At 51.3% G+C, this 13,171-nt stretch overlaps 1 protein-coding gene across 1 annotated transcript; it reads left to right on the top strand.

Annotated features, from left to right (window-relative positions):
* Positions 1–1,959: 1,959 nt before the first annotated feature.
* On the top strand, positions 1,960–11,073 carry C17H16orf95 (chromosome 17 C16orf95 homolog). The gene is made up of 7 exons (XM_032887326.1): positions 1,960–1,996; positions 3,120–3,163; positions 3,752–3,892; positions 6,859–7,005; positions 7,660–7,696; positions 10,045–10,264; positions 10,985–11,073. Exons 1-7 carry the CDS (start codon positions 1,960–1,962, stop codon positions 11,001–11,003), a joined length of 645 nt encoding a protein of 214 aa, XP_032743217.1. The 3' UTR covers positions 11,004–11,073.
* Positions 11,074–13,171: the final 2,098 nt, after the last annotated feature.

Genomic DNA, 13,171 nt, shown 5'->3' with positions numbered 1-13,171 from the left:
AACTCTGACCTCTAGAAGGGCAGCCAGTGCTCTTAACTGCTGAGTCATCTCTCCAGCCCCTTATTATTTTATTTTATTTTTGCGTTTTGAGTCAGGGTTACTCTGTAGTCTAGGCTGGCCTGGATGTCTTGACAATCCTTATGCTCTGAAATGGTTTCCGTGCTCAGCCAGAATGCATCTTTCCTGCAGCACGGACACCTCAGCTTCGGGCTTGCTGTGCTCCCCAGCACGGCCATGGTGGCAATTCTTAGTCTTTCTTTTTTTTTTTTTTTTTTTTTTTTTTTTTTTTTTTTTTCAAGGCCGAACCCAGGGCCTTGCGGTTGCTAGGCAAGCGCTCTACCACTGAGCTAAATCCCCAACCCCATTTTTTTTTTTTTTTTTTTTTTTTTTTTTGGGCTGGGGAATCGAACCCAGGACCTTGCGCTTCCTAGGCAAGCGCTCTACCACTGAGCTAAATCCCCAAAATTTGGAGCAGTTTTTTTTTTTTTTTTTTTTTTTTTTTTTTTTTGGGGCTGGGGACCGAACCCAGGGCCTTGCGGTTGCTAGGCAAGCGCTCTACCACTGAGCTAAATCCCCAACCCCAGTCTTTCTATTTATTGAGTTGTTCCTGTTGTTTATTAGTAGGGGTCCAGCACCCTGCCACAGCCACCACCCCTGTGTGCAGGGTGACTGGTGTGCCTGCCCCAGTCCACCAGGTCTCTGAGCTGTTGCTGTCCATGCACAGCTGCAACTGCATGAGGTCCAGGGACTGGGGAGGGGGTTCCCCTTGGTGGGTGTTGACTGTCAGCGGGGTGATGGGAAGAACTTGCCTCAATTTAGGATCCTCCAGGGGCAGACCCCAAGACAGGAATCCAAAGTAGTCACAGGGAGGTGACTTAGGAAACAGATGAGAAGGTCCACCCTAGGGATGTGCTCTGGAGTGTTGCCATGGCAGTGGGGAGGCAGGGGCGGGTATCCACATCCCCCTCCTCTGCTAAGGGCAGTCCCAGGATGAGGCAGAAAGAAGTCTGTTCCTTCACCAGCCCGTTTTTTGATTGACAGCTGTGTTCCCTTGGTAGTCAACTTTCACAGTTCTCTGTAAATTCGGAATTTAATCCCCTGCCTGAAGTGTGGCTGGATTTTCTCCCATGCTGAAGGCTGTTTCCGGAACTGCTAGGTGAGATGTGCGGGAGTACTCGCCTTCCACCATGTGGGTCCTGAGATCGAATTCACGTTGTCAGGCTTGGCAGCAGAAGCACTATCCTGCTAAGCCGTCTCACAGGGCCCCAAACACTAAGTCTGGTTTGACCAAAGTCTTGGATGGAAACCTTTCTTTTAAAGTTACAACTCATGCACGTCTGACGGGCGTGTGCGCGACGTTCAGGTTCTCCAAGTTGTTACTCTACTTGATAACGAGTGGCTTGGGGGATCCCGGGTGGTATCTGGGACCCACAGAAGGAATTTAGCCCATGGGGACCCCTTAGGCTCTGTCCCACTTCCCTCTGCCTCTTTTCAGGGGATCCGGACCGGGTTGTCCCACGCGCGCACAGACCCATCCACAGGAAATGGTGAGTGCCCTCCGGCTGGTCTTCAAGTTCACCCAGGCGATGAGAGGATAGGGAGCGCGAGACAAATGTCCTCTCTGTCCTACTGCTCCCATCAGTAACCAATCAGCTGTCAGCTCAGTGCACACCCAAATATGACAGCTTCTGATTGGCTGATCGAGGGCCAATCAGCCGGTCGAGCGGGAAGCTGTTGGGAAGCAGCGCAACCCTCCGGTCTTAGGGAGGACCTTGGACCTCGCCTGGCTCTGGTCCGACCTGGCTGGATAGCACATGCCCAGCACAGTGCATCATGACAGATCAGGTCATCCCAGAGTCTGCACAGGTGACCTCGGAGTTCACCTGTGAGTGCCCGGAGCCCCGAGGCTGCCAGGTCCAGCGGTAGCGCAGTGGCGACCTACACTTTCCATCCCTGGAAATGTCAGGAGCAGGCCTTCAGGCATGGCTGTATCCAGGTTTGCACGGACTGCGGTCCCTGATGGGTTTCCCTCAGCCCTCTCCTTTCCTTTGTGCGGGCTTCTCTCCCAGGCCAGGTGACCACCCAGACTTCCTGTGGTAACTAGGGTAGCTCTTTCAGCAAAGAAGGAGACCAACTGCGCTCGCTAGTCCCAGCAGGCAGTTCCAAGGATTCTGACACTGTAGTGACTAAACTCGGAGACCAGCTGGACCTCACCTCTAGGCTGGGCTACTGTGGGCAGACCAGATGTTGGGCCGATCAGCCCCCGTGACTTATTTTTCAGTTATCAGCCATGAGCACTGAGTGCAAAGGCACACCAAGCACGCTCCTGGGATTCCCGCACATAGGGAGATGAGGCAGGAGGATCGCTGTGGTTACCTCAAGATAACAAAGCGGACAATAATGATTGGGAGTATTGTATCAAGCCACTAGGGGGCAGCACTTTCTGACGTGGAGCAAACTGGCACCTGCTGCAGAAACTGTTTTGCCCAGCATTTGACATCTGCGTGTCAGAGACTCTCACACAGCCAATATCCTGGCAGCATGTGGCTGGCAAGAGTAACTGTCACTCCAAGCACACTGTCTTGCTGTGTCTCTCCCCTCTACCCGTTTCTGTCCCCCTTTGTTCCACTCTGCCCTCTCTGCCCCCCTTTATTTTGCTGCGCCCCCTCCCCCCAATCTGTTCTCTGTGCCCTTGTGTCTTGCCCTGTCCTCCTTGAGGCAAAGTCACCAGGTCTACTGAGTTTTTTTGACAGTTTTGACATGAGCTCCCTCTTAATGCAGTAAGTCTGTCTATAACCAACAAAGCCTCACGGGGATCAATGGAGCCCTTGAGGCTTGAGCCCTTGAACCCAATGAGGTTCAGGCCTTTGTACCCTCCTGAGAGCCAAGCCAGGCTCTAGCTGGAGTGTATTGAAACAGGTTGGCTTGGGAACACAGGGTCCCACGTCAGTTGGAAAGTTATAATGTGTGTGAGCCTGCCCTTCTGTCTCCCTGAAACACCTCCCGGGCTCAGAAGGACGACCTCTCCACCCTGAGCGTAGTGCCAAGGGCCAGCAGTGCCCAGCCTGCAGTTTGCACGGAGCTCAGAACCTTCACAGCCACGCGTTTGTCTTTTCTAGGAAGAGTTCGTTTCAGACCTTTGGGAAGGATGTGTGCATCACGGGTCAGTCGGTGAGGAAATGCCCTCAGCCTCTTGCCCCTCCTATGGGTGAGAGGAGGGAGAGGAGAGTCTCAGGCTGGGTCCCGCCCAGAAGCATGTGGTTATATGGGTCATCTCTCTGTCCCCATATATCTGTGTAGTCTCACATCTTCCCAACTAGTCCCTCCAGGAGCCCCTTCAGTGACTTGCCCCAGTCATCAGCATCTTCCTCTGCCCCTAGAGGGGGTGGTGGTCCTAACACGTGGTCCGTGCAGAAAACCACAGGTTTGCCAGGGAGGAGATGCCCCCTGCCTCGAGGTGCTTCAGTCTTCCATAGACAGATTTGCTCACAGTGAGTGGCCAGGATTGCCCACAACCTGGCTTGCAGATTCATGCCGGCAAACAGCCGTGTAGCCACAGGTCTGAGTCACAGGCAGACCTGAGTGCCTGCCCCTTCCTCTCGGTGCTGCCCCCAACGCCTGTCACAAGTGCCTTTCACACTCAGTTCTGCTCCGTCTGTGTCTTTCTCGGGTGCCCCTGCTTAGTTCTGCTCTGTCTGTGTCTCGGTCAGGTGTACCCCGCTAAGTTGTGCACTCTGTGTGTCTTGCTCAGGTGTACCCTGGCCTCCGCACTGTTCTCCAGGAGTGCGTGTGCTGCCAATGCTATGCCAAGTTTGGGGGCCACCTGCCTGTGCCCCGGGCTGATGCACTGCTGCCCTACTGGGTGCCTCTGTCCCTGAGACCACGAAAGCAGGTAAGTGAGCGACTTGACTGCCGTCACTTAGGGCCAGGACACTTGTCCCAGTCCAGAGCCACAGCCATCGAAGTCACAGGCACTCTATGACTGAAGTGTCTGCCCTGGTCCAGAGCCCATCAAAGTCACAGTCACTCTATGACCAAGTTTCTGGGATACGGTTTTGGTTTTATTGATTGATTGATTTTATGCTGGGGCTTGCACAAACTAGACAAGTGTTCTCCCCTGAGTGACAGTCCCCACCCACGTTCTTCCTCTTCTTCTCTCTACCCCCCTTGTTTCTTTTAAAGTGTGTGTGTGCACACACGTGCGTGTGCATGCAGTGTATATATGTGTGTGTTCGTGCAGTGTGTATGTGTGCATTATGTGTGTGCAGTATGTGTGTGTACAGTATGTGTGTGTGTTCGTGCAGTGTGTGTGTGCAGTATGTGTGTGTGCGGTATGTGTGTGTGCGGTATGTGTGTGTGCAGTATGTGTGTGTGTGCAGTGTATGTGTGTGTGCAGTATGTGTATGTGTGTGTGCAGTATGTGTGTGTACAGTATGTGTATGTGTGTGCAGTATATGTGTGTGTGCAGTGTATGTGTGTGTGCAGTATGTGTGTGCAGTATATATATGTGTGTGCAGTATGTGTGTGTGCAGTATGTGTATGTGTGTGTGTAGTATATGTGAGTGTGCAGTATGTATATGTGTGTGTGCAGTATGTGTATGTGTGTGTGCAGTATGTATGTATATGTGTGTGTGCAGTGTATGTGTGTGTGCAGTGTATGTGTGTGTGCAGTATGTATATGTGTGTGCAGTGTATGTGTATGTGCAGTATGTATGTGTGTGTGTATGTGTATGTGCAATATATGTATGTGTGTGTGCAGTATTTATATGTGTGTGTGCAGTATGTGTGTGTGCAGTATTTATATGTGTGTGTGCAGTTTGTGTATGTGTGTGTGCGTGTGTGCAGTATATGTGTGTATGCATGTATGTGCAGTATGTGTGTGCAGGGTGTGTGTATGTATGTGTGTGCAGTATGTGTGTGCAGTATGTGTGTGTAGTGTGTGTGTGTTCATGTACAGTGTATGTGTTGTATGCTTGTTTGTGTGTGTTGGGGGAACACATGCACCCACACAGATAGATCTGGAGGCCGAGCATGTTGTCAGGTGTCTTCTGTCCTGTTCCCTTGAGACAGCCTCTCCCTGAACCTGATGTTTGCTGTTCCTGCTAGGCTGGCTGTCCGCAAGCTCCTGGGACCTGCCGGTCTCCACCCCAATGCTGGGCTTACAGTCAGACAGCCATGCCTGTCTTCGTGAGGTTGTTGTGGATCCAAACGCAGGTCCTCAGAGGCACACAGTAGGTGTTCTCACCCACCGACCCACCAGCTCCCTAGCTCCTCTCTTCTCCTGCTCCTCCTCCTCCTCTTCCTCCTCCTCCTGCTCCTCCTCCTCTTCCTCCTCCTCCTGCTCCTCCTCCTTCTTCTTCCTGTCCTTCTCTTCCTCCTCCTCCTTCCTCTTCTACATATTTTTTGATGCATGTGTGCATGTGTGTCTGTGTGTATATGTGTGTGTGCATGCATGCATGTGTGCTTGTGTGTATACATATGTGTGTATACATGTGGTACCACAGTATAGTTGTGGCCATCAGAAGACCACAGAAGATGGGGTTGGTTCTCCCTCCATCCCATGAGGACCAGGGATTCAAACTCATGTCATTGGGCTTTGTGGCTGTGTACCCTGACCTGCTAAACCATTGCTTTGGCTTGCATAGGTCTTTTGAGTTTCACTCATGTGATCTGTGTGCTAAGTCTGGAGTGTTCTCCAAGATCCCTCGTACCTGCCTCTCTCCTGTGGGGATCATGGTCACCGGGAGCAGCTGGCCGAGTGACAGGGCCTTGACACCCTTGAATCAGCCCATATCCTCCTCCAGGGCAACAGGAACTCAGAAAGAGCCACACAAGGGCAGTCACCCCCGCCCCTGCCACAGGCTCCTAGACTGTTCATTCACCACTGACAATGTGCCAAGGCAGGTCAAGGCCAGCCATAGAGACATAGAGACTCTGTCTCAAAAAATCAAAAAATCAAATAAAATATAAAGAAAGAAAGGGAAAAGATCACACATCCCGGGCTGGGGAGATGGCTCAGCGGTTAAGAGCACCGGCTGCTCTTCCAGAGGTCCTGAGTTCAAATCCTAGCAACTACATGGTGGCTCATAACCATCTACAATGGGGTCCGATGCCCTCTTCTGGTGTGTCTGAAGACAGCTACAGTGTACTCATATATACATAAAAAATAAATAAACTTTTTTTTAAAAAAAAAAAAGATCACACATCCCTTAACTCTTCTCAAAGAGTTCCAGCAGCTACAGACCAAGCATTCAAACAGAAGAGCCCGTAAAGACTGTTCTCATTCAAACGACCACAAATACCATGCTTCTTTTGAAATTAATTTCTTCCTTCCTTCCTTCCTTCCTTCCTTCCTTCCTTCCTTCCTTTCTTTCCTTCTTTCTTTCTTTCTGGGTATGTGTATGTGTGCATATGTGTGTATGTGTGTGTAGTATGTGTATGTGTGTGTGTGTGTGTGTGTGTGTGTGTGTGCGTGCACACACATAGGTCAAGGGCATGTGTGGAAATGAGAGGAACATTTACAGGAGTCATTTCTCTCTCTCCACTGTGAGTCCCAGGGCTTGATCACAGGTGTGCAGGCAAGGCAACAGGTGTCCCTACCAGCTGAGCCATCCTGCTGGCCCCTACACACCTGATGGTGCTGGAGATCGAACTCAGGTCCTTGTGTGTGCGAGGAGAGGACTGCAATAGCTGGGCTATAGCCGCCCCTCCCCCACACACCTAAAGACTCAGTCTTGCTTTGTAGACCAGGTTGTCCTTGAACTCTCGAAGATCCACCTGCCTTCCGAGTCCTGTAACCACGGGTGTGGGGTGTCACACCTGGTGCCCCCTCGACCCTTTCCCACTGTCCACTGGTAGGTCTCGAAGATGATGCGGTGTTATGTCCCCAGAGCCATGAGGTCGTGCCGGTGTTCCTGCCACTGCTTTGGGGGCCGCCTTCCAATGCCCAGGGACAGGGCCGTCATGCCCTACTGGGTGCCCCAGGGGCTGAGGTCACAGAAGAAGGTAAGTGGGTGTGTGTGTGTGAGACAGGGCTGAATGAGAGGGGAGGAATCCAAGAGCCTCTTCCCTAACAACCATGGTGACGGTGGAAGGTTGTATCTCCTAGAGGCTGCTGGGAAGTGTGGGCCCCATTCTCTGAGGATGGGTGAGAGGCATCCGGTACCCAGGGTGCTGCATCTTTTCCTCCTTGCTGTCCCTTCCTCCCTCTTTCTATCTTCCATGCCCTGTACCCATTCCTCTGCCCCTGTCCAGAGTCCTGCAGCGGTGTTCCGGAGGGGCTGTGACTCTGGGTTTCCTTCCTCTAGAACCACCTGCATCCCCACAGTAGTAGTTCCAGACCAGGAGGCCTGGATTGTCCATATCCAGCCTTCTTGCAGCCTAGAGGACCTTCCCAGTGTTTGGGACTAGTTAGAAGTCTTGTCTTCCCCTCCTCCTGCCTTCCACTTTGGGGTTCTCCATCCCTGAGCAGCAAGCTGTCTCCAGCACAAAGAACTCTGTCCTGAGTTGGGAGCCACAGCACCCCTGCCCTGAGGTCTCAAGTCCTGATTACTCCCCAACAGACACACACACCACAGACAGACATGGGTCACTAGATGACATACTGACCCACTTTGTCATCTTTTAGGTGACATACTGACCTACTTTGTCATCTTCTAGGTAGCGAAGAGGCTGGAGAATGTGAAAGACACTCCAGGTAACTCCACGCCATGTGGGAAGGGGGTGGGACAAGGCCACACAGGTGACGCAGCCACTCCCAACCCCAGCCAGGCATCACCAGCTGCCTGCTGCCTTTTTACAAATGACCCAGACAGACCAGTCACCAGTCTTAGCAGTGGCAAGCCGGGGCCGATGACACCTAAAGTGGTTTTATTTAGGCTATGAGCTTCTGTTATTCATCGTCTGGGGTGTGTAGGTGTTTACTTCTGAACTGGTGTGTATTTCTGGTGTGATGGCTCCTGAATCATGCGATTCACACACAAGTGATTGCTGTGTGTGTGCACATTATACAATGTAATCCTGTGTTTGTGTGTGCTGCACAGTGTGTTCAGATGCTCATGCATGTGACCTGGTATGTATGCATTCCTGTATTCATGGTTGACAACATGTATTTATCATATGCACATACGTGTCAGGCAGCACACACACACAGATACAAACATACACACACACACTCAGACACACATACACACACAGACACAAACATACACACACACAGAGATACAAACATACACACACACATACACACACAGACACAAACATACACACACAGACACAAACATACACACACACACACACACACACACACACACACACACACACACACACACACACACACACACACACACACACACACACACAGACACAAACACACACACACACACACACACACACACACACACACACACACACACACACACACACACACACCGTTCGTGGCTCAGATTTCTGAATAAGACTTCCTACATTACTTATGGTTTTGTACCCAGTGTCCTGGGCTTGATCTTGAAGATGCTTTCAGGCTCTGGTCTGGTGTCAGGTCCTTCTGGGCCCCACTGTGCCTGCTCTGCACAGAAAACCCCTGTGCAGGGTCTCGGGTGGGGACAGCTTTCTGGGAAAGGATGAGAAGTGCTTGGGAAATGGGTAGCCAACAACGGACATATTCTTAAATGGGTAAAAATGCCCCATTCCCACAGAAGCAGCACTGTTACCTGGAGTGTAGATTCGAACCCTGGTCCTCTTGCGCCTCTGAGCTGTCTCTCCACCCCCTCCAATCATACTCTGTAGTTGAGGTTTTATTTGATTTATTTGTCTTGTTTTCAAGATGAGACCTTACTGTGTTGCCCCAGGTGTGCGTGAACTCTCAGGCTCAAACTGTGCTCCTCCTCAGCCTCCCTGTAGTAGGGATGGCTGGTGCTTCACTGTGGCCCTCAATTCAGTTGACTTACAGAATCCATTGGGCAAGACTCTCACCTCTTTGTGCTAGGAGGCCAGAGACAGGGTCAGGAGGATAACCTGTCCCCTCTTCTGTCCCCTTCCCTGTCCCCTCTTCCAGCTCAGTGTACCTTTCGCATGCTGGGTTACAACCTCAGACGCATTTTTGATCTTACACTTTTCTTGCAAAAGATGTTTCCATGTTTTCCCATTCCATGCTTTGGTGGTGGGATTTTTCAGAAGGAAACTGTATCTATTATGCTACGTATTAAGCGTCTTTTGCATTGATATGATTAGGGCTCATATTTCTCTCAATAGTGCATCCGTAGTGTGGGGAAAATGCATCAAGGGGATCCAGCATTGACTGAAGCTTACTGAGAGATACTAAAGGGGTTCAGGAAGTCCACACGTTGGCACGGTGGGAGCCTTTGTTATAGAAGGTGCTCAGAGTCAGCTTGAGTGGCGTGGTAGGCTTACATGATAGTCACTGTTCCAGCCACGCGCACACTCAGGTCCCACAGTGTGGTACTCTAGGGTGCGGGCGCTCCCAGGGCAGGAGAAAGGAAGATCAGGAGACGAGTCTGCATGGGGGAGGAGCACAGTAAGCACTGCATGCTGGAGACTGCTGGCAGAGCGTGGCACACACGTGTGTGTGAGTGTTCCGAGTGTGGGTACATGTGTGTACACATGTGTCAGCGTCAGGGATGCTTTACCAGCATGTGTGTCTGCCGTGTGCTTGCAGTGCCTGTGAGAGCCACAAGGGGGAGGTGTAGACCCTGGAGCTGTACAGAGGGTTGTTTGCTAGCTACTCTGTGTGTGTGTGTGTGTGTGTGTGTGTGTGTGTGTGTGTGTGTGTGTGTGTGTGTGAGTTCAAGGCCAGCCTGGTCTACACAGCGAGTTTCAGGTCGGCCAGGGGGTACACAGAGAAACCCTGTCTTGAACCTCCTGCAAAATCCCCCCTGCAAAAATAAAGGAAGGAAGGAAGGAAGGAACGGAAGGAAGGAAGGAAGGAATGAAGGAAGGAAGGAAGGAAGGAAATTGTTGATCAGAACCCTCTGGGGGCCAGCTGGTGTCCCACCCTCTCCTCAACAATGTTCCTCTTGCTTCCAGATTGCCCCCAGGACTCAAGCAGATGGTATGGCTGTTGGCGGGTCTGCGGGGACCAGCACCTGCTCCTCAAGTGGCAGCGGCTCCAGGCCCTTTATCAAGAGGAGCTGCCTGCTCTTCAGGTGGATGAGCCGCACGCTGGCCGCTTAGGTCTCCTCCTACCCGTTAGCTTCAATCTCCTGACCCTGCTGCAGGCGGTCCTGAGGGCCATCATGGCCATTCGGTGAGTTGAGGAGGGGGGAGCCTGGACTCCGCACTCACTCATTACCTTAGAGTCCCTGCCACCAGCACCTTACCCTAGACTTGTCTTACGTCCTTTACTGAAGGGCCATTAAGCCCTAGACACCATGGTGGCAGCACTCTTCCCAGAGCTGCCCCTGACTTCGAAGTGCTTGCTCTGGGTCAGCAGTGCTGGCCCAGTCCCCGTGTCCAGCTGGGATGTGGGAAGCCCCGTGAACCTTCTCATCACAGCCTGGCTGCCCCTTTGGGCTAGCGGACACTTGCTGGCAGTGAGTCCGGCTCAGAGCCTTCCCTGGGATGATGGTGCAATGGAGTGCCCTCCCCCAACCCCATTATCCTGCGCTTGCCTTGGCGTCCTGTGTAGCTCCAGTTTCACTGCCTAGGCAGCTCTACAGAACTAGGTGTCCCCTCCCTTCCTGAGAGTGAGGACTGAACGTCAGAGGCTCACCAGGTCTCACGGCTGGGAATCGGGCGCAGCCCTGACCCCAGTCCACTTGCTCAGTTCCTGGGTGTAGTGGGAGACTCCACGACTGAGGTCTCCTCCTGCCCGTTAGCTTCAATCTCCTGACCCTGCTGTATGCCATCCTTACTGTGGAGGCTCCTGGCAAGCCCGTGCCAGGGACAGTGAGGGCTCAGCCTGGGGCACAGCAGGGGCTCAGCCTGGGGCATAGCTCTCAGACCTTGCCTTCCTCTTGGCTTCTAGTCATTTGTTCTGGGACTGAATTGAAGTCTTCAGCTACTGTCAAGATCCCCCGCAAGAACGTCAGTCCAAATCATGCTCCTCAAGGGAAGCCCTCAGCTCGGGAGGATCTGTGACACTTGCTGTTTCCACACAAGATCTGCGCCTGTGGTCCAATCTGAGCTAGGAACCGTCACGTGACTGCTAGTTGAAGGGGGGCTGGTACGAATGTCCGCACGAGTCTGTTGTGAATGCAGCCAATAAATGTTATTTGTGAAACTCTAAACCAGACGCTTACAGAACCGCTTTTGTGCCCTGCCTGCGTGGCTGTGCGCTGCATGCATGCCTGGCTGCACAGGGGCCAGAAGCACTGGGGTTACAGATGGTCATGAACCACCGTGTGGGTGCTAGGAATTGAACCTGGGTCCTCTTGGAAGAGGAGTCAGTGCTCTTAACCACTGTTCCCCAAGTAGCCACATTTAAAGGGTGACCCATGGTTTTCAGAGGATCTTGTCCTCTGTGTCCCCGGAGGAGACTCATTTCTACATCTCTGTTCTCTGCTCAAGGATTAAAAAGGTTTTATTTAGTTTTATTGTTGTTAATTTGAATCAATCTATCTATCCACCCACCTATCGTATCTATTTTCTATCTATGTATCTATATATCTATGTATCTATGTATCTATGTATCTATCTATGTATCTATTTATGTATCTATGTATCTATGTATCTATCTATCTATCTATCTATCTATCTATCTATCTATCTATCTATCTATCTATCTATCTATCTTATGTATGTATGTATGTACCTATCTATCATCTATCTATGTATCTATGTATCTATGTATCTATGTATCTATGTATGTATCTATGTATCTATCTACATATCTATCTGTGATCTATCTATCTATCTATCTATCTATCTATCTATCTATCTATCCATCTATCTATCTATGTATGTATGTATGTACCTATCTATCATCTATCTATGTATCTATGTATCTATCTATGTATCTATCTATCTATGTATCTATCTATCTATCTATCTTTGACACAGGGTCTCTACATGACCCTGGCTGTCCTGGGGTCCTACTCACTGTGTAGACTAGGCTGGCCTTGAACCTCTGACTTCTGAGTGCTGGGATTAAAGGTGTATTTTAAAAAATATGTGCAAGAGCCGTACAGGGCTCTAACTGCTCACATCTCCAGCCTCTTGAGGGTTTTTTTTTTTTTTTTTTTTTTTTCCGGAGCTGGGGACCGAACCCAGGGCCTTGCGGTTGCTAGGCAAGCGCTCTACCGCTGAGCCAAATCCCCAACCCCCTCTTGAGGGTTTTTTTGTTGTTGTTGTTTTGTTTTTGAGACAAAGTTTGCATGTAGACCAGGCTGGCTTCAAACCCTGATCCTCCTGCCTCCCCCTCCCAAGTGCTGGATTTACAGGTGAGTGACACCCGACCACGCATGAACAGAAATCTGGATGGGGACATCATTTGCATGATGTGAAAGTCAGCATCTCAAAGTTCATTCATCCACTGAACCCGGACTCAGGATTTGGCTCTGGGGATCCACCCATCACCATCCCCACCGCTGTGGCTACCATCATGCACTGGTGTACCACAATGTTTGTGGGAAAGCTGGGATCTGAACTTAGGTCCCAGCGCTTGCATGCAAGCACTTTCCTCTCCGAGTCATCTCCCTGGGGCCGTTCCATAGCTTCCTGCAAGAGATGCTCACCCCAAGGATCCCTTCCAGCCAAAGTTCCGGAAGTCTGGGAAATCAATCCTCTTTAACCTCAGGGCCCCAGATCCCAACCTTCCTGCTGGATGAGATTTCCACACCATACCAGCGTCTCGTGGTCCTCACACAACTGCCCCACTGGTACCAGGGGTGTGCAGGGGTGGGGGGACCTGCCTTACCTCTCGGCAGGTGGCAGCTGGTTGGAGCATCAGCCTCCAAGCCTGTGCTGTGCACAGCAGCTGTAAGACTTCTGTCCTGAGACAGCAGGGCCAGAGGTCAATGGCAGCTTTTGTGCTTGAAGGCAACAAAGTTCTCCGGGCCAAGAGCTGAAGGAGTCTTTGAGTGGGGCCGTCTTCCTGCAGAGGGTCGGTCAAGAGCTGCCAAGTCTGCAGCTGTTGGGCTCCCGCAGACTCCAGATGCTACCCGACTGTACTTGACTGCACAAGTCGATGGCGCCTAGCTCCCAACATAGCAGA

The sequence above is a fragment of the Rattus rattus genome, chromosome 17 (assembly GCF_011064425.1).
Source record: "Rattus rattus isolate New Zealand chromosome 17, Rrattus_CSIRO_v1, whole genome shotgun sequence".
Lineage (NCBI taxonomy): Eukaryota > Metazoa > Chordata > Mammalia > Rodentia > Muridae > Rattus > Rattus rattus.
This window is presented reverse-complemented; position numbering and strand designations above follow the sequence as displayed.

Bases quoted from the DNA above. Each gene is read 5' to 3' on its own strand.
- C17H16orf95 (XM_032887326.1), top strand. From the start codon at position 1,960: ATGTCAGGAGCAGGCCTTCAGGCATGGCTGTATCCAG. The intron at 3,164-3,751 runs GTCAGTCGGTGA...TGTCTTGCTCAG, and splicing joins GAAGGATGTGTGCATCACGG to GTGTACCCTGGCCTCCGCAC. The intron at 7,697-10,044 runs GTAACTCCACGC...TCTTGCTTCCAG, and splicing joins GAATGTGAAAGACACTCCAG to ATTGCCCCCAGGACTCAAGC.